This window comes from Gambusia affinis, linkage group LG13, assembly GCF_019740435.1.
Source record: "Gambusia affinis linkage group LG13, SWU_Gaff_1.0, whole genome shotgun sequence".
In the NCBI taxonomy this organism is placed as follows: Eukaryota; Metazoa; Chordata; class Actinopteri; order Cyprinodontiformes; family Poeciliidae; genus Gambusia; species Gambusia affinis.
This window is the reverse complement of record NC_057880.1, coordinates 5,352,301-5,372,016: the sequence shown is the minus strand read 5'-3', so window position 1 is coordinate 5,372,016 and position 19,716 is coordinate 5,352,301. Positions and strand designations below refer to the sequence as shown.

The 19,716-nt window shown below is 37.3% G+C and overlaps 1 protein-coding gene across 10 annotated transcripts in view; it reads right to left on the bottom strand.

Annotated features, from left to right (window-relative positions):
• Positions 1 to 19,249, bottom strand: part of LOC122842434 (mitogen-activated protein kinase kinase kinase kinase 3-like) — a 52,638-nt gene extending 33,389 nt beyond the window's left edge. For 9 of the 10 annotated variants that reach the window (XM_044136287.1, XM_044136288.1, XM_044136292.1 and 6 more), the window contains exons 1-8: positions 19,010 to 19,249; positions 2,718 to 2,775; positions 2,365 to 2,455; positions 2,162 to 2,226; positions 2,029 to 2,084; positions 731 to 778; positions 345 to 387; positions 161 to 233 (exon numbers count right to left, since the gene is read on the bottom strand). In XM_044136287.1, the coding sequence (XP_043992222.1) occupies positions 161 to 233; positions 345 to 387; positions 731 to 778; positions 2,029 to 2,084; positions 2,162 to 2,226; positions 2,365 to 2,455; positions 2,718 to 2,775; positions 19,010 to 19,105 (530 nt within the window). In that variant the 5' untranslated portion in view covers positions 19,106 to 19,249. The remainder of the gene's footprint in view (positions 1 to 160; positions 234 to 344; positions 388 to 730; positions 779 to 2,028; positions 2,085 to 2,161; positions 2,227 to 2,364; positions 2,456 to 2,717; positions 2,776 to 19,009) is intronic. The other variant, XM_044136293.1, reaches the window with a different exon arrangement.
• Between the last annotated feature and the right edge of the window lie 467 nt (positions 19,250 to 19,716).

Genomic DNA, 19,716 nt, shown 5'->3' with positions numbered 1-19,716 from the left:
TGTTCTTCTAGTCAAAAATTTGCATATTTCTCCCTAAATCCCTTGTTTAACTCTTCAGTGAAAATGTGACTAAGTCATGACTCCAACATAGCAGCAGGGAGAGACTGCTTTACTGTCTAACTTCACTTTACCTGCACTGATACCTGCATATAAAACTCACCAGTAAGGCGTTCCAATGAATGACTTTCTCTTGGCAAGAGTGGCTGTGATCTGGGCCGACACGCCAAAATCAGCTAAGGAAAGAGAAAAAAAGAGAAAAACAAAAATAAGCCAAAGAAACCTGTCGGTAAATGAAGTTGATCTTACTCGATTTTTAAAAACAGAAGATAAGAGTCAGATCTCACCAAGTTTAACGTAGCCGTTGTCTGTCAGGAGGATGTTGGCTCCCTATAAAAGCCCAAAGATACCACAAAGTAGCAAAAAACCTTCTGCTCATCTCCATAAAAAAATACTTAGAATATATAAAAATGTAGCTAATTAACTATGATGTTTCCAATTAACTATGATGCTTTCATAAATTATACAATAATAATAATAATAATAATACAAAAATGGACTTTATCTTAGCCTGAGATGAAATTAGCCATTAAATGTTTCATTTACATCTATAAAGCTCAATTGAAAAATAATTCACACAACATTTTAAAGATTAAAACAGGTTAACTAAAAAGGGAGTATCCAATTAAATTTTGGTAAAGAGACCAAGGAGCAGACTTTAGTTCAGGCTCACCTTAATATCTCTGTGCATTTTGCCTTTACTGTGTAGGTAGTATAAACCCTGTGAAAGGAATGACGAGGTTACTGATGTCAAACTGAGACCAAAAAACGACGATAGAAATAAGGCATATCAAGAAAATAGCAAAAAAAATAAATAAAAATGTACCCCCTCCACGCCCTCAAAATGTTGGAATTTTTAAGCAAATTTTTCCTAAGGCAAACATTTTTTAATGCTTTGATAGTACAATGATTTACTTAATATTTTCTACAAAAAAATAAAACGTTTTACTTAGCTTATTGTTGAGTAGACTAAATTAAAACATTCTTAATGAGCTAATTTAGTAAAATAAACAAAAAACACTAAACTTTTTGATCCTAAACAGTTTGAAAACCACTTCCTAAAACCTTAACACTAGCTTTGGTCATTCATGCTTTTGGTCCATAATGCACAGTTTAAGGATCAACATTACTCATCAATGTGCACAAAACAGAGGCTGTTGCTATGGGTGATCTGTTGGTTCATACGGAAGAAAAAGGGAGAAAACCCCTCAGAGGTTATAGGGTTTTATTTTGTATCAATTGTAATTATATCTGAATTCTAATTTGTTAAATTTCTTTAATTTGTGGGGTTAATACTATTATGTCCAATTTGTGAAAATTACTGCATTGTTATAATCTTAACATCAATCATGTTTCCATCAATGTTTTTTTGTTTTGTTTTGAAATATCACATTAGTAAAGTTTGATTGGAAATGGAAAAATTTTGGAGAAAAAAAAAAAACATCCTCAATTTCACAAAAAAAACCCAACAACTTTTCACATTTATTTGATGTGACCCTTGGCTTTTTCAGAAAACAGTTAATGCGCAAAAGTGGAGATGGAACACATGTGCCCAATAAGTTTTGATGTAGCGAACTTCCCCACCCTCTGGTGTGTCAGTGTGCCTCACCAGAGGCACGAAACTCAGAAAAACGCTCAAACTTCTGGTCTGGAGAACTCTCAGTGCTAGTTTGTTTCCAACCTCTGCGTCTAGTTTATTACAGTCATATGCAGTGTCAACATCTGACGAAATTACACTCCAAACCAGCAGATAGAAACCTGCCTAATTCGCATTATTCTTATTTCCAACATTTTGAAAGTTCACTTACAATCCATATGACAGCTGGATGGAAACACGGCCATAGACAAAAGGGAATGAATGCAGTGTTCCTCCAATAAGCTGGAAGTCCTCTTAAACAAAGGCATACTGTCTGAAGCAGAGCAGTCGACAGCGATGCTGTATGTCTATAATGTGTAGAGTGTAAACATTACCTGCAGGGTTTCCCGCGACATGTAGGCTATCTGCGACTCTGACAGAGGCCCGGTTACTGAGAGAAAGAAAAGAAAAAGCGGTTGCAGAAAAAAATGACAAAAATAATCCTAAAGACACAGATATAGATCTTACCATGATATATATCCTGCAGAGAACCACCTCCACAATACTCCATGCTGATCCATAATTTATCCCTTCTAAACAAACAAAAACAAAAAAAAAAACCCATAACATTAAATTTGGTAGCTCACTCTAAATGTCTGACAATCAGATTATAACCAAAACATGCAACTTATTAACAGCCATCACCAACTACTACACATTCACACTCTTACCGGAGATAGCTGCCAAAATAGGCAACGATGTTAGAGTGTTTACAATCCTTCATCATTAAGATCTCCTGCTGGACGACAGCAAAGTCCTCCCCTGCGGTCAACACAAGCGTCATTGCAGAGATAATTAACTGCCATGGTAACACTACTGCTATTAATGCAACTATTTAATGAAAGAGGAGATAGATATAACTGAAACAGAGAAGGGAAAGTGGGGAACATCAAAGAAAAGAATATGGGGAAAAATAAAAGAACTGAGGATCGCTCTTCTCGGAACCAGAAGTTGATAAAGAAACAGAGCATCCAACATAGGGACAAAAAAGGGAATAAACCAAGGCAAACATCAGGCAACTCACCCGGTTCCAGTTTGATGACTTTGATAGCAGCCAGCTCCCCTGTGTTTACGTTACGAGCCTAAAAGAATGAAAAGAGGAGAGGCTGATTCGTGGTTTAAAGCGTAGGGGGAAAACTTCACAGCAATGACTGTGGAATGTCAAGGTAGAGACAGAGCTGATAATGGACGGCGTCCATCATCACGTGAATGGCGTCCATTCAAGTTTGGTGTTTCAAAGCACCAAACGTGAGGCATATTTAGGTTTAATCAGTGACATATACAGTACAGACCAAAAGTTTGGACACACCTTCTAATTGAGTTCAATTAGAAGGTGTGTCCAAACTTTTGGATATTGTCACAAAATCAATTTCAAATATATCGTCACTGAAATTTACGAGTGCACTGAATCCTGCTGATGACCAACAGGAGGGAAACTCAGAAATCTGATCTTCTGACTCTACCAACATAGGTTCAAAAATAATATCACAATATAGTTTGGATTTATTGCAATCCACAATATGAAAAACATATCCCAATAATTAAAATCAACTCTGTAATGCATATAGGGTCTCTGTCTCAGACCTTAACTTTTTTCTCCAACAGCAGGAAAAATAAATTGTCCAGCTGATTTTACACATCATTCAGCAACGTCTGGCAACGTATTGTGGAAAAAAAAAAGTACATAAGACTTTCCTACTTATCTTCAAAAAGCAATAACTCACGATAACTACACAACCCTTAGCCAGTTATCAGAGCACACAGCTGCTGAGTTGTGACAAGACCCCCAAATTACCCACCAAACAGTTCACACAGCATAATGGTGCACATGTGAGACAATCACCAAAACATCAGACGAAGGTTCAGGGATCGGTGACGGAATTTGAAACACATGCCAAAAATTAGTACAACTACAAATTAAAAACTAAATAAATATTAAGGTAAGATAGGTCATATAATGGCTATTTATTGAAAGGAAAAAAAAGCAGCATAGACTAGAGAAGACTAAAAGTGTCTACATGGATGTGCAAATTAAGTACAGCCATTAAAACCAAATTATTTACTCTTAGACGGAGGCGGTGATAATAAAGTTTGTCATCCTGTCAAGTTATCAGATCCTGCAGACCAGATAACTGCAACAATAACACTCTGTTTTACACCGATTGCTCTTTTATACACACTGTGTAACATCACCTCTGGACCTAATGTAAACTGTTAATGACCGAGCATGGCAGGAGGGTGTGAAGAAATATTTTGAATACAAATATTATTGCATCTTATATTACAGTTGTTAAATAAGTAATACATCATGGACTGCGCCACAACTTCCATGGAAGATGTAAAGCTTCACATTGTAAACGGTCAATTTTACTACAGCTGTTATTTTCTGTATTTATTTCCTGAATGATGGACAATATATATATATATATATATATATATATATATATATATATATATATATATATATATATATATATATATATATATATGTATATATATATATATATATATATATATATATATATATATATATATATGTATTGTCAGGATGTTTGCAGAATTACCAGGAATATTTAGGATTCGCCAACATGTGTTTGGAGCCAAGGGCAATAAAGTTCCCACATAACTCAATCATATCCTATTACAGCACACTCAGCTTGCCTGTGGGAGTATGCATGTGTGTGTGTGTGGGTGTGTGTGTTCTGTTAGAGGAATGTATGGCTTTTCATAGGAATGTGGGATGCATTTTTTTTTCCAGAAAAGTCTGAATTTATCAGGAAAGAAAGAAAAACAGAATACAGAGAGTAACTTTTCTATAAATAGTGAAGTAAGTCTATATTTAGCGGGAGTGCTAAAGGCGCAGGAAAGGAATTATAGATAAAGCACATAAATAAAAGATGGGCTTTCAGAAGAAAAAATGAACAGCCTGCTTCTTTTGAGTCCCAGAGTGTGAGCATGACTTTGTGAGGGAGAAGAGGGTATGAGCAAATGAAAGAGACATGAGCTGATGATGTCAGGACCCGGCAGGTGTGAGAAAAATGTAAACAGCCCGAACAGCCTGAGAGCAATGTGTCATGTCTCAACAGCCTTTGTTGCATTGCTGCTACAGTTAAGGATCCACCCTGTTTCTGGCTAAATCCCTGGATACATATTTACCAAACGTACACATCCAAATACCTTTTATATAGTGAGAACTGCCTTAAGGAATTCATATGTACCCCAACACACCCAACAACAATTGAAACTTGACTTATTGTTCAGTTTCAATAAGTTAAGACTTTCTATAAAACATTTTCCACTGTATGACTATTTATTTAAATGTGAAAAAAGACCTATATGAACTATGAAAATTAACCTTGTAACTTGGATATTTATTTTCCCATTTTGAACTTGAGAGTCAGTTCTAGTAGCACAGTTCTTGTTCAGGTTTGAGGGGAGAACTAAGTGTGTGAGCAAATTAAAATATGTTTTGGACCTTTTTCTTATCTTACATAGGTGACAAAATTGTTCATCAAAGCACATGCTGTTGGATGCCAATATTATAGGCTATGCATGCTCAACATATTAGGTCAAATGGTTTTTATGATTTTCCAGTAATAAATCTGTAAATAACCAGTCAGTATGTTGGCCCAGAAGGCTATGACAGATGTAATGCTAATTTCCATTTAAGTCTTTTAGCAATTTAGCATGAAAGGGAAGTTATACTACCTTCCTTTTAATACTGTTAGTAAAAAATGGAAGTCATGCTAGCTTCCATTTTAGCATTTTCACAATTTAGTATAAAATTTAAGCTATGCTAACTTCCATTTTAGCATTACTTTGTTGGTGCCTTTTAATTTTGATGACTCTTATGTGACACTGTAGATCAAAGCCAATCAGGGGGAAATTGCACAATTCTTATCTCTGGCCATTTCCACTAAAGCATATATGAAACCATGGGGTTTATGGGGCCCTACATATATGTGAACGAAATGATGAATTTTGACAATGAAAACAGAAATGGGAAAACTTATGAACATGGTTTAACAACAAGTTAGTTGTAAGTTTGGTCAACATAATTATGTCGACAAGCCAAAATATCAACTGATATTTCTGCTCCCTATGCAAAGACCATCAGCAGAGGCAAGATGCGGACTTACTGAAGAGCAGTTTGATCCGACTCATACATCATGCACTCGTGCTTGTGGCCAATTTTTATAAATTTAACTCTATCAATCGCATATTTTCAGGTGTTTTGAGTTTTAAAAAATGGATGAAGGAAAAATTAAGATTTCACAGAGTTCTGTCTTTCTAGTGTTTTACTAACCACATAAAAACACATTTATTCCTTTGGCCAGAGCCACAAATCAAAGAACAAATGGTTCCAGGCAGTTTCCCATAAAGGTTAATAATAGAAGCAAAGACGGACCAAATGTACAAATTTAATACATAACTGAATGCATTTAAAATTTAGTAAGGAAAATAGGAACATAAAGTCTTTTTGGCATTGAGATAAGATTGAGACAGCCATTCATGTTGACCGCCATTATGCTTTTTAAGGAAAACTGAAACATCACGAGTAAAACCCCGCTAGACTTCCCACACCAGCGTGCTGCAATGACTAACTGAGAAAAATGGAAGTAACTAGTAATAAAAGAGGAAAAGATCATTGACTTGTGATGACGTACAAGAAATGCTGGGTTTTTACGCAAAGTGACAAGCACTAGTAAAGGCAGAGGGGCAGTGACAAAGACGGACCCTGACCACAACAACGCGATGGGAGGGGGGGGTCCGAGACACAAAGGGGTGCAAAGAGAGAAGATGCGGCAGGGAGAGCGGAGACGGCGTGTTTTCAGTCAGCAGACAGATCAGAGATGACTCATATCAGTCTGTGGCTCCCTTAGTGCCACCAGTACACAAGCCTATTTTTTCCCCTTATTTCTAGTCAAACAAAAAGCACTAAGTCAACACAGGGTATCTGGAAACAGACAGAAACTTTAATAGCCTAACTGATATTTTCTAACACCTCACTGCAATCAATTAGTTTTCTTTAGCATGAAATAAAAATAAATAAACTACTTTTCTCTCTTTAAGTCGTCTCTACTATATAGATTTCAGCAAAGCATCAACACCAAGACTGTTTAACGCAGCAGAAAAACAAAGCAGTTCCTTTTAAGGTATATTTAAAAAGAGTTGGAAACTAATAAGACAAAACATGGTACTGGTTTGTGCTTTCTGGGTCAAGTTGGCAGTTTAGATGCACTGTAAATAAATTGCATCAGCGGTGCAGCCAGGGTGCCCGACCAAAGTGCTCAGCAACAGCTGATTAGGCGCTCAGCGATGCCCACATGGGGCAACGGAAAAAGTGATTAAGGTTGAGAAATAAAGTGGTTTGGCATAGAGTGAAGTGGCATTTTAAACACTAAATGCATAGGATTCAATTTATAAAGTTTGAGATCAAATGAAAAATAATAATTCATGCAGGACTGAGCAAAAGTATTTATTAGAAGCTTCTTGTTCTCAGAAGTATTTACGGCTTGTACACTTAATGCTTTTCCTACACCGATAATAATATCAATTTAGCAATTATCATGTGAATGCTAATCACAGGCCACGGTACTCTTGAAATTTAAAGTTCCATTCTAATAATAAAAAGATATGTTTCCAGGTTTTCTACACACTGATATGTAAATATGAGGTAAAGCAACAGCATTGAAAAATGTATTTTTTTTCCTTTAATTGAATTCTCACAACAACAATGTCAAAATATCTCAATGAGTTCAGCTACCAAAACATGGTCAAATTGTAAAAACAAGCAGGATAAAATAAAAAAGACTGCAAGGAATAGCATTTTTTGGTAGACTAATAATGATAAGGTTTCCAAAAAACCGAGATGTAGAATTTTAAAGTCAGGACTTAGTACGGTAGTCAAAAGAAAAACCTTAGACTGTATTCTCAACTACACCACTTTTGCGCTTATAACAACAAAAAAAGCCTGAAAATTTACTAATATTAGTCAAAAATACGGTATTGTCTATGCTTTGCCAGCATAGACAACTCTATTACTATAAAACTGGTAGTAGCGTTGACATTACCAGTTTTATAGTTTAAAAGAAGTAGTGTCTGAGCACGGTTAAACCAGTGCTAGGCTGCAAATTCCCAGAAACAGCTTAGTTTTTCCTCTCCGTTACTAAATCTTTCCGCTCACATTTGAAGTTTATTGGAAACACTGAATAAAGAGATAAAGATGTGGCACAAAAAGGAAGCTACAAAACCTCAAATGTTCATTCTAGCTGAGAAAGTGATAATGAGCCATCTTTTCTTTTCATCTTTATTTTGGAAGCAGGTTTTTTTTCATCTAACATTCCTCACCAAAGTCCCTATTTGAACGTGGATAAGAGGAACAAACTCAGTTGAAAATATCACAATAAACAGCCCGTGGTTCTACGTTCATGGTGTTATTAAAACTCAGACACATTCTGTTAAAGTTCTGATTGGATTAAATTACTTTTTAAAATGTAAATAATTTACCTAATAAATGGAAAAGTAATAAAAGTCTGAACATAGACTTTCATTCTACATCCTCCATTACTATTTTTCATTTTCTGTTCTTACCCGGGAAAATACTGAAATCAAATTCCAGACTTTTTCATAGAAGCCCAGATTGTTTTGTCAACAAGTGTGGCATTAGCAGAAATATAAGGCATAGACGTCTACGTTTCTTATAGAACCTCTTATAAGAAAGAGGACAATGCTTCGAAATGACACATCATCCATTAAACACGTCCACAACAACATTCAAAACCTACGTGAAGTCCAACTTTGGGTAAAAGATCAAACTGGGCAACAAGTAGCTCTGTTAGTTCCCTTAATTCCCTTTTTTTGTTTTTTTTCTACTTGCACAGTAGTGATGAAATTTTCCAGACATTATCCAGAGAAGTTTCATTTAGGAATGCAAAAGGCACTGGGTAATGTCTGAGAAGAACATGTTCGAAGGAAGCAAATTCATGTTTGGGTTTAACCTTTCACCCTTTTCAGGATCGAACACCTCTGCTCGATCCTGATGGCACTTGATTCAACATAATTAGTTGTCCTGGATAAAAAGCTGTTTGCCTTTCTTAAAACAAACAAGTCTGTTGCCTCTGGCACAATGCAGTCACCGCTGTGACCTAAAAAAAAAAATGTCTTCAATATCACTAGCTGTACAAGAAGCAGTGCAAACACACAGGCTCGGCTCTAATCCACACGTAGCCGGATATCTGGGAAAACAAATGGCATTTTGATGCCTTTTGGCCTTTCATCCACGTGAAAACTCCTTTTGATATCACTAAAATCTATTATTTATTAGAAGGCAAACCAAAGTGGAGTGTTGAGAAAACTCCGTATTTGTGTTTGTGTGTATTCACGATAAAACCCATATTTAAGGTCACGATGATTACATTTAGCAATAAACACTGCGGCAAAATGTCCATATACTTGGTTTAACATGATTCCCAATTGATATTGTCTTTTGTTTTATTACATTTATATTCTAATACCTCGTTAAAAAAAGTAGCTACTATGTGTCCGTCCACACAAATTAACTTCCTGGCGCCATGTTTACCACGTTCAGAGGCGGATTTATGTGGATGGAAATTTTTCTGAAACCAAACCAATGTGTGTGACATACATTTTTTTAAGGAATGTGGCAGAGATATTTGTTTATATAAAAGACCTGGCTATGTTTGTACATCATTGTTGGAGAACATTAATAACTTGTTCTTAGCAAACTCAAAGTTTATGGTCTTATAAGTAAATTATTTTGCACTTTTTAACATCACAACCAAACACAACTCTGTATTTTGTTACAAGTCAATCCTTCAACTTCTCATAATCACTTTGCGTGACATTATCAAACCATTGTTCAAGCCCAGAAGCTAGAAAAGAGATTTTCTTTTTTTTAAAGAAACACTTGTTTGAAGTTGTAAACTACTTAAAACCTCGGCCCCTGCTGTTTTGTTCCAGCTCCTCAGAGGGGCAGTTAAAGTCTGGCCTGAGGCAAGACTAAAACAGTCCGAAAATATTTACTATCCCTTACTAGCTTAAGATGTTCCTCTTAGCAATCCTTATGTTTCTCAAGTCTTGTCAAGTTTCTGACCAAAGCAAATATCCCCCCTGACCTGATTTAGTTTCATGCTTTGTATAAAAATGAAATTGAAAAAAACTGAGAAAAAAATATATATAAAGTTTCACAAAAGTGCAAAGCTGCAACTCTGTCTGTTCCTGATCTTATCGACTCTGTTGCTCAGCCATCAATAAGACCCGGCCCCCCTAGGGGGTGAGAAACAGGTGAGATGAGGGCTGGACCCATTCAAGTGTGTTGAATTGGCAACACCTGTCTTTCAGCAAAACACCCGGACACTCAAGCAGAAACACACCACCTAAATGTGGAAACATGTAACACAACAATCCAAAACCTCCTGTGTCGGCTTGTAAATGAACACACTTTTCTTCTAATCACCCGAACACTTCAACTCGCTGCATGCTTGGAGCTTGCGGAGGTAGATTTCCTTTTGAAGTAGCATTTTCCAGACTCTCCGGTGTGAGAAGTAACAGAACACACATTTCACACACTGCTGCAACTTTGGAGGATATGTGGAGCTCCGCAGTTAGGACGCGAGAACAGAAAAGAGAAAGATCGAAATCTATGTGAGCTATGAAATGGGAACAGCAAATGTGGAAGAAAGCGCTCAGGGCAAATCAGATCAAAACTGAACTTGTAAACCTACATACAACTATGTGGTTGAAAACTAGAGCTCCACATGACTTTGAGTGGGCATTTATCGTATCGTTTACCATTTATTGCGATAAACTTCTTATCATGACTATTATTTTGATGTATTTTTGTCATTGATGATGTTTTTAAAAAAAACTGACTGTCTGGACTATTAGTTTGTTTTCAGTGTTTGTTCAATAAATATCACATTTAAAAAAGACATGATTAAAGGCAGTTACGATTTGATCATATAAATCCCATTTCTTTATGTGACTGGGATCCTAAGGAAGTGTATTACAAATAGGTATATTTTTCAAGAGCAATATTTGCGCTTGTGAGGCTATAACTGCTCTGACACACATTCCCAGCCATGCACCTGTGTGCTGGGCAATATGGCTTAAAAATAAAATACCAAATTCAATTTTAGTCAATTCCCCCCCCCCCCGAGTCTTTTTCTAAAGAAATTTGCAAAATTTGCATAAAATATCTTTTAAAAACTGTCTTTCATTTCAATATTTTCTTATGTGCGTTGACCTGAATTCAAATTTAAAGCAAATAGAAGCTGTAAAATATGCTTGCCAAACAAGATAAAGATAAATAAAGAGTTCCTATCACCACTTTTATATTTATCATAAAAGCACCACAAGACATCTTAATAAAACTTCAAGTTTTACTTACTTTCAAAAAAGTTAAGCCATCCATCCTGTTTTTTCATTACACAATCACGCATTACTTTTGTATATAATACCACTTTTGTATATGTTAAAGAATGTGACCTGAAACATAGCAAATTATGGAAAAGTTCAAGATGTATTAAAAACTGAACTGTACTCCTACTGTACTATGTGGGCTATCTAGTTGCATTTCCAGATGAGGAATTTCATTGTTCCTGTTTAACTTTGTAAAAACCCAGTTCCAGGTTCTAGTACTCGTCTGAGTCTCAGGGGATAAAACTACTCATTTAAGCAAAACACCAGAACCTCTAAACATATTAAATTTTAGAAATTTTGATTACAATTTGCTCCTTTTCTTTTTTTTTTTTTTTCAAAACTTTCTGTAAAGGTTTCTTAAAGGAGACAACGCAATAGAATGTTCTTTATTTGATTTTGAAATCAAATAGTTTGCAATTCAGACACCTGAGTTTTAAACTTTCCTTACATTAGACTGAATACAGAAAGGCAATTGGGGATTCTATCATACATAACACTTAATCCATTTGCTATGGAATGAGAAATAAAAATAAACTGCTGCAAAAGACCCCACATAACTTATAACTTCTAAAAAATGTGGGAAAATACATAAGCAGTTTACTTCTATGCATGTTTACATATATAAACAGCAAATAAAGCTTCAAAATCAAAAGCCTTACATGATGCAAGACGTCTGATGGTAGATACAGACAGCTCATCCAATTAAGAACACACGACTACCTAAGCAGAAGTCTGCAGTCCAAACGCATTAACACAGAGCTGTAAATAAACTACTCAGGTGCTGGCGGAGCTCCACTGGCATTTTCACTTGTCAGACTCTAAACCACCCTGCAGAAACAAGTCATCTCAGCCAGTTTCTGAACCGTAGTGCACACAATCCAACAACTTATCTTTGCGGTGAGCCGACAGAACAGGATTGGGTATTAAACTGTATAAACATGCCCTGAATACAGTCGGAATCACTGGTTGTGACCTGCCTTGAGATCTGGCGTATGTGAGCCCACTGAGAACCGATTAATACAGTGGAAATATTTTGAAATTGTTGAATTTTATTATTCTTAGCACTAACTTAAAGCGATTTATAGGACATGTTGGATCTATTGTGCATGGATGCGTTTATTCTGCTATTTTTTTTAGAAGCCTAAAAAGAGGTGAAGCTCATATCCCTCTGTGTTCTACACTTCCTTGTAGATCTGGTTTTGCTTCGTCACAACTTTGTGTTCAACACCAACCTCTGAACAACAGTAAAGGTTAGAAATAGGACACTGCCACAGAGAAGGCTGAGTCATGCATGTCCTCTATAGCTGCGGCAGTCATGGTGGCTGTATGTCGGAGTAGATGCTACACTGGTTCTGATTGGTTCTTTCTGAAGAACCAATCAGAGGAGGAAGTTTGAATCCTCTTGTCCAACGATCAGGATGTTGCACTGTGATTGCTGTAGCCTAAAATTACTGATGTGGTGGTACATTTTTCAAAACGTTGTGGTCAAGCAAAACACCAGAACTTCTAAACATATTAAATTTTAGAAATTTTGATTACAATTTCCTCTTCTTCTTGTTGCCAATTTTTTAAGTTTTATTTTTGCCATAACGTGGTTAGGGATTCCCCTAGTGTGTTATAGGCCTGGCGGGCCACCAGGCTTTACTTGATACCCCTTCCCCACCAGGCTAGGCATAATTTTTTATTTTATTTTAAATATGTATTTTTTATAAACACTAATATAACTGACAGTAAAGACAGAATAAGCTAGGTTTATACTTGATGCATTGAACTGGGCTCGAGGGCGTGCTCAAATTGTGAAATCCCTGCACCTGCCTTTTGGCCTCAGACACTCATTTCCAAATTAAGCTTGTGGTGTGTTTAAAGACTGCTCGGAAAATCTTGTTACCAGCTCTTAACGGCTGATTAAACAGTTATAATAACTGACAAAAACACAGAAGTCAGAAAGCCCAGATATGGGAAGTGTGGGGCACATGTCCCAAGCGTAACCTGCGACAGTTCCATGTCTATTGAAACAGCATAAGTCCGTCCTGTGGCACATCTCAAAATCATTTTTGAGGCCAATATTGGTTCGCGTCACACATGCTTTCATAGACTAGTCATGAAACAGGAGGTTAAGTTAAGGAGGCTAAGGGGATTGGTCAAAACTCAGCGGAGATGCAATGACTGGCCAGAAAAGAATGAAATCACCAAGGTCACTGGTCAGATTTGAGGTAAAGCTGCAATGATTGGTGAAAATCGCAAGTCCGCGCATAATTTGCAAAAGATGACTGAATTTGCACAAATGGTTGAGATCGCAACTTTCTGGACAGACTGACCATCACCCTCAACTCCATCTCTTTCACAGAAATTCATGATGTCATCCAGGCCGTGTTGATGTGGTAAACCTAAAGAGGCCTCTTCAGATTCGCTCAAAAGACTGTCTGCTACCGGAGATCCTCATTGCCCACATTAAAACACCAGCCACCATGACTCTTTGAAGATTTTCTCTTTTGGATAAATAAAAGGATTGTTGAATGCGAAAGTAATGAATTTTATCAGTAGAACAGAAACGCAACCATCAAAATGAGGCCTACATGTTCAGAAATGATCAGAGTGACCCTACTTTCACACAGAGGCTTCCTTCATAGCAGCTGACGCCTGTGTATCTACACGGACGAGCAAACAAGAGGAGGAACTGTGACAAAAACAGCGGCTTCGCCTGTGACTCCGCAGCCATCTGTGTCGGTGTGGCTGTGCATGTATTCGTGCAATCGTTTCGTTCTGCGTGCGTGTGTGTGTGTGTGTGTGTGTGCGTGTCGCACAACAGCTCTTTGGCACTAACGTCTTCCTCCGTCAGAACAACGTGAAACAATAGGAGACGAAGGAGCGTGCACAAAAAGACGGGAGGAAGCACAGATTCCTGAATTCCTGCAGCACGACTGCCAAGCTGTGCCACATGCATATCCCCGGTGAGGTCTGGCCACATTTACAACAGCGTTCCCATAGTTTAGAGAGAAAACCAAAAAAAAAAACAAAAAAAAACATTTCAACAATTGTTACTTACATGACAAGACAGATTTCTAAAAACAAAGCCAGCCCAATCTTACGTTTTGCTCGTAGAATTTTAATAGGATTTGAGGGGTAATTTCTGCAACCGCAACAGGTTGCTGCATGCCACCATTGATCATGGAGACTGGATGAGATTTCTAAGGGGCTGGCCATGGGGTAAAAATGACTCAGCAAGGATTAGAATGCGGCTTCTGCAAAACAAACTAAGAGAGATGCTTTTCTCGAACGAATATTGCTCCTAGAACAAACGTATTAATTAATCACCACCTTGCTTCCCATTTCTGATGGACCCGCGACACTGTCACCTAAAGAGGATGAAGACAACTTCAGCGTGGAGGGTAAATATTTGATCTCAAGTCTTCTGCAGCACAACAAGTAAAGGCAGATATCAAAGCAACACCACTGAAGCAAGTTGTCATGGATTCACAGCAGCACGTCAAGCTGATACTTGTCCTTATTTAAGCCGTTTTTCAGGCACTCCGCGTGAGAAAAGTGTGAATGCAAAGTGAAAAAGCGGTTTCTCTCCTCCAGCCAAAGAAAAGTGACAAATCAGTAAATACGGCAGCTTTAGCAGCAGTGACTGAACGCCAGGCTCATCATTGTCAGGTTTTTATCTTCATGTCACTGATTTAATGCAGCAAACTTCAGTTATTGTGGTAAAAAGGCAGTGGGCCACACTCACGTTGCAGATTACTAAAATTGGGAATAGAACTTTTTGCTTGTTTTGAGCATGACGTTTTTGAATATTTGTCATCCTCTGCAAAGAGTTTCATAATTCATGCCAACTGTGGCAGCCACTGTGCTCGAATAATCCCACAGGGCTTTCGGTTCAGATGAAAAGCTGAGCAGTAAGTAGCTGAAACAAAAATTGTTAAAGTTTGTGGCGTTCGAAGCAAGCTACTTAGCTGGTGGTGACGTAGAGAAACATTTTCTGTAAGTTTTCTCTGCACCCCAATAACCGGAATCACACCGACATGAAATATGTGCTAAATTATCAAAGAGTCATATCAAAACAGAGGGTAAAATAGCTAAAATAAGAAAGATTTAATCAAATTGGTCCATTTGAAAAATATTGATACCAGGAGTAGGGCTGAAGAAGTTAATCGAATTAATTGTATTAATCGTGATAAATCGACAACTGAAACATCAATAATTTAGTTATCAATTGTTCAATATTGTATACAGACCAAAAAAGGCCATTTGTTGAATGAATGATGTATATATTTATAAAAATGAAATGAAGAAAAAAAAACAACAACTTTGCCTATAAATTTAATATGTTCAGAACTCCACTTGTTTACAGAGACTTTATAATCCATTTTATGTATACTTTCGGCTGTGTTTGTTTTTTATTTGTATTTTATTTATTGTCGTGTTTATTTTGGATATTTAAAACATCTTCCACTTCCAAAATTAAAGTTCATTATATTTTGAAAGGACAAACTTGCATTATTATGCAACTATCAACATAATGCTTAAATATGGTTTCGAAACGACAATCATTTATCACAATAACTTCTGGGACAATTTATTGTCCAGGAAAATCTGCTATTGTGACAGGTCTAGAATGTGGCAGTTTCCCCCCCCCCCAATTGTCAGTCAGAGTAATAGATTGCTAAAATGTTAGTTGCAGCCACAATCAGAAGCAAGACTGTAGCTTAATTAATTCTATGGCAACTTTGTTTAGTATACTTGGTGAGAAACTTAAAGGAAGGTCTGTGGAATTTCTGCATTGGGAAAAATATCTGTCAAAAACAGACACTGCACCGTCTGGAATGTCATGGGTAAGTGGCCTATGTGGGTCACAACAACTTTAAGTCTAAAGACAAGAGGTGCGTAATTTACTGTAGTTTAAGTCTACTGAGTTTTTAGACTTATCCATAGCACTAATTTAATGACTGATCAGCATTGTAAAATCGGTCAACTGACTGAAATCTACAGCCTCTATAGCTTCCCCAGTCAAATAAAACCAGTATTTAAAGAGGAAGAATTAGGAACGACTGGCTCCCTAAGGGCAAATTCTTCAGAGGATCAAAGATGTGATATGCTGGTCTGTCGCCTGCATCGGCCAACTCCCCCCCCCCCTCAGTCACTAACACAGGAGGAGAGGCCTGGCTACGAACCGAGGAGAAAACAAGCTAGCGGAGTTTATGCTTTGTTTCCTGCTCAAACATTCCTATCCGAGCCTCACTTTTTCACGCAGTGGTAGAACCAAATATAGGCATCGACGAGGCTTACCAAAATGGCCCGGTGCTCGCAGCACGTATTTTAATCCAGCAGTTTCAGGTTGGAGCTCTGATCCGCAGCAAGCCATTTGTTTTCGATGTGAACCCAAGGCATGCCAGGCATAACATCAGCAGAGTCCATGTAACATAACAAGCCTTGTGTTTGTAAGGCTGGAATGATTAGTGGGATTTATTATGATTAATCATTACACAAGAATAATCAATTATTGAACAATAATCGTCAACTAATTCAGTGACTGACTAATTGTTATCACGCACACAGAGCATGCAGACTCTGTAAGAACACACTCAGAGCAGTAATTAAGCCAAAATTGTACATTTTGTACTTAAGATAAAAAATTTAAAAAAACAACTTTTTCTCTAAATATGTTTTACCCAGAACTCTTTAAGTAGCATACTTTTAGCTTGAAATGGTTCAAATTCTCTACAAAACAAAATCTCCAATTAAGCACTTTTTGATATACGCTTATCAGTTAATGCAAAAATTAATCAATCAACAAATGATGAAACATACACTAAAGGAATGCTATCTTATTGTATGTTTTCTTATTTAAAAAAGGAATTTTTTGTTTATTTGCATCCTGTAAAAAAAAAAAAGGTTAAACTGGTTTGACAAAAAATCTGCAAAATGAGCCATTTTTTTAATCTGATTAATCGACTAAACGTCTGAATAATCGATAGAATAATTGATTAGTTGCACCTCTAGGTGTTTGTCACTGGTTTGGCATACATCTCAGCCCCAGACGCAGCCCTGTCTCCCGCTGAAGGTATTCAGTCAGACTTATCAGCATCAAGCGAGGCAAAGATACTGAACTTTAATTAGAAACAAACAAGATTAGCTGCAGCGGGGCACCTTACAATATGAAAAAAAAACAAACCCCATAAGGTCATACTGACCAATTTCTTACACAGAAATTGATAAAACCTGTATTGAAAAATATTCCAATTTCCAACATCAGAGAGCCTGGAACATATATACCAACATCATTTTGCTCTGTCAAGAGGTTTCCTGAATATATAGTCAGCCAAATGCCTCACCCTGCCATGACTGACAAATTAAAAACCACAAGGGCGAAGGAATATAAAACAAGCAGCTAGAAATGTTGCACAATCTGTGTAAATCGGAATGACTGAAATCATTCAAAATTAGAAATAGTGGAGATTGCGCGGATTAGACTTTATTCAGCCAGTGGTCACTTATGAGTTGGGGTTTCATCTGTCAGTTGTCACAAGGTCAGATGCAGAACAGTTTGTCGTTTTGCTGCATTTGATTGCATTCTACGCAAATGATAGAAAAATGAAGAGACTGTTAATCTGGCAAGCCAATCTCTTATCAGAGCCGATCTGTCCAATTGCCTGCTCTGGAGTTAAAGTGACTTCTCCAAAATAAATCATTTAAGTTCCTAGTTTGAATTTGTAGTATATTTCGATTGATTTTCCAGTTACAAGGATGATATGGTGTCTTACTGCAGTAAGCTTCAAAAACATTGGAGGTGTACCAACTTTATTCTGCGTGACTGCATTTATTTGCCGTTTCTGGCAGAATTCCCATAACGTCACGAGAGATCATGTAGATTTGGACCAAACTCTTCTTCTATGGTATGGTACTTGCTTGTTTTATACGACTGCTACCACAACTTGTCGAGTCTCGAGCGCGTTGATGTGGTTTTGATGGAGCCTGCTCCATGGCGTCTTAGGAATCTGCTCCGGAACTGAATTCCAGTTTGAATCCCAGACTGCTTCCAACGCAGGGCCTGGAAAAAGTCAAGCCCCAAACTAAACAGCCCCAGCACTACAGGGAAGACAGTCCACCCAGAAATTAGCTCTCACGTTCCTGGATGACTGTGTCTAGCAAACGTATATATGTCAAAACCACGAATAAACATAAATAAATATAGCTTCATAGGCACAGACTTCGGTAAAAGTACTTGGCCCAAGCGGAGAGCTGTCAGTTCCTGTCAGGGTGAAACCAAGCAACTTTTATGCCATGTTACGTTTAAAACAGAGGGTTCGTGTTTAAAGACATAAAAAAAGGAGAAATATCAAAAGCTATCTGAATAACGTTTCAACGAAACAGTCAAGCTCCTGGCTAGCTTCTGTATGCTATTAGGGTTACCTGCACCCGTTGTCGGACAGCTAGCTAAAAACGTCCCATCAAGAAGTAAACAACCACCATTACAGCTAGCATAATTAATTCTGTCTTGTCAGGGCGTGTGCTTGTTTTACTTTTAAAAGAAAACTGTATGCCAACCCTAAAAATTCATATTGTTGGAAAATTGTGGAACAAAAAAGAACAACAACAGAGCACACATATCAACAAGACGTAATCTTGTGTCCGACAATGGAATCATGGACATGAATAGCTTAGAGAAAAATTCCCCACCTGTAGTAGTTTGAACAAAAACATGCTTTTAACGTCTCAAGGGAAACAAATAACTCTTGACCAAAAGACTTGCTTAGTGCTACATAGTTACCAACGGAAGGAAGAAAAAGTGTACATAACGTCTGAAGGCTGTGTCCGATAATGGAACTCAGTTCAATGCTCCCTCCCTGCAGTTTTTTTTTTTTTTTGTACCTTGTATACATCTCCGTATGTGCCGCTTCCTATCCGCTGGATCAGCTCAAAATCCTCCTGCGGATTCCGCCTGGACAGGTCGACACTGGAGTTCATCGTTTACAATCGCGCGCGGCTGACGAACCCCGACAAAAGTACGAAAACTGGTTTTCTTTTAAGAAAAACATACGGCGTCAAAAAATCCCAGCCCGAATCCAATGTAGCTCCAACATGGCTTCCACTGCGCTTCGAGCATGCGCAATGGATATTCTGGCATACCCTTTCCATGATGTTTGTCAAAGGAGAATAGGGTGATGAACTTCAAGAGCAAAAATGACCCTGTACCATTGACAAAATGTAGAAATTAAACTTTTAGGAAATTCAGAATAATTTTTTTTTTTTTTACATTTAACAGATATTCATATCATGTCAGAGAAGAAAGATAACCTCCTTTTATCTAATTCTGTTATTGATTTCACAAATACAATCACGGTGAAACTGTTTTTTAATCTGGTGCAGGGAAGAATTGACAGCCTGAAGTTAAGGGAAAAGGAAATGAATTAAATCACTAAGCTGTGTGTTGCCTGGTCTGGTGCCTCAAGTGTAAAACTGGGCTAAGCAGAGCTTCTTAGTGACAGATGGCAGAAATGTGCCTCAGCTCAGTCAATTGCTTCTGATTTGACAATGTTTGAATGCACCATATTTAATAGTAAAATAAATAAATAAAA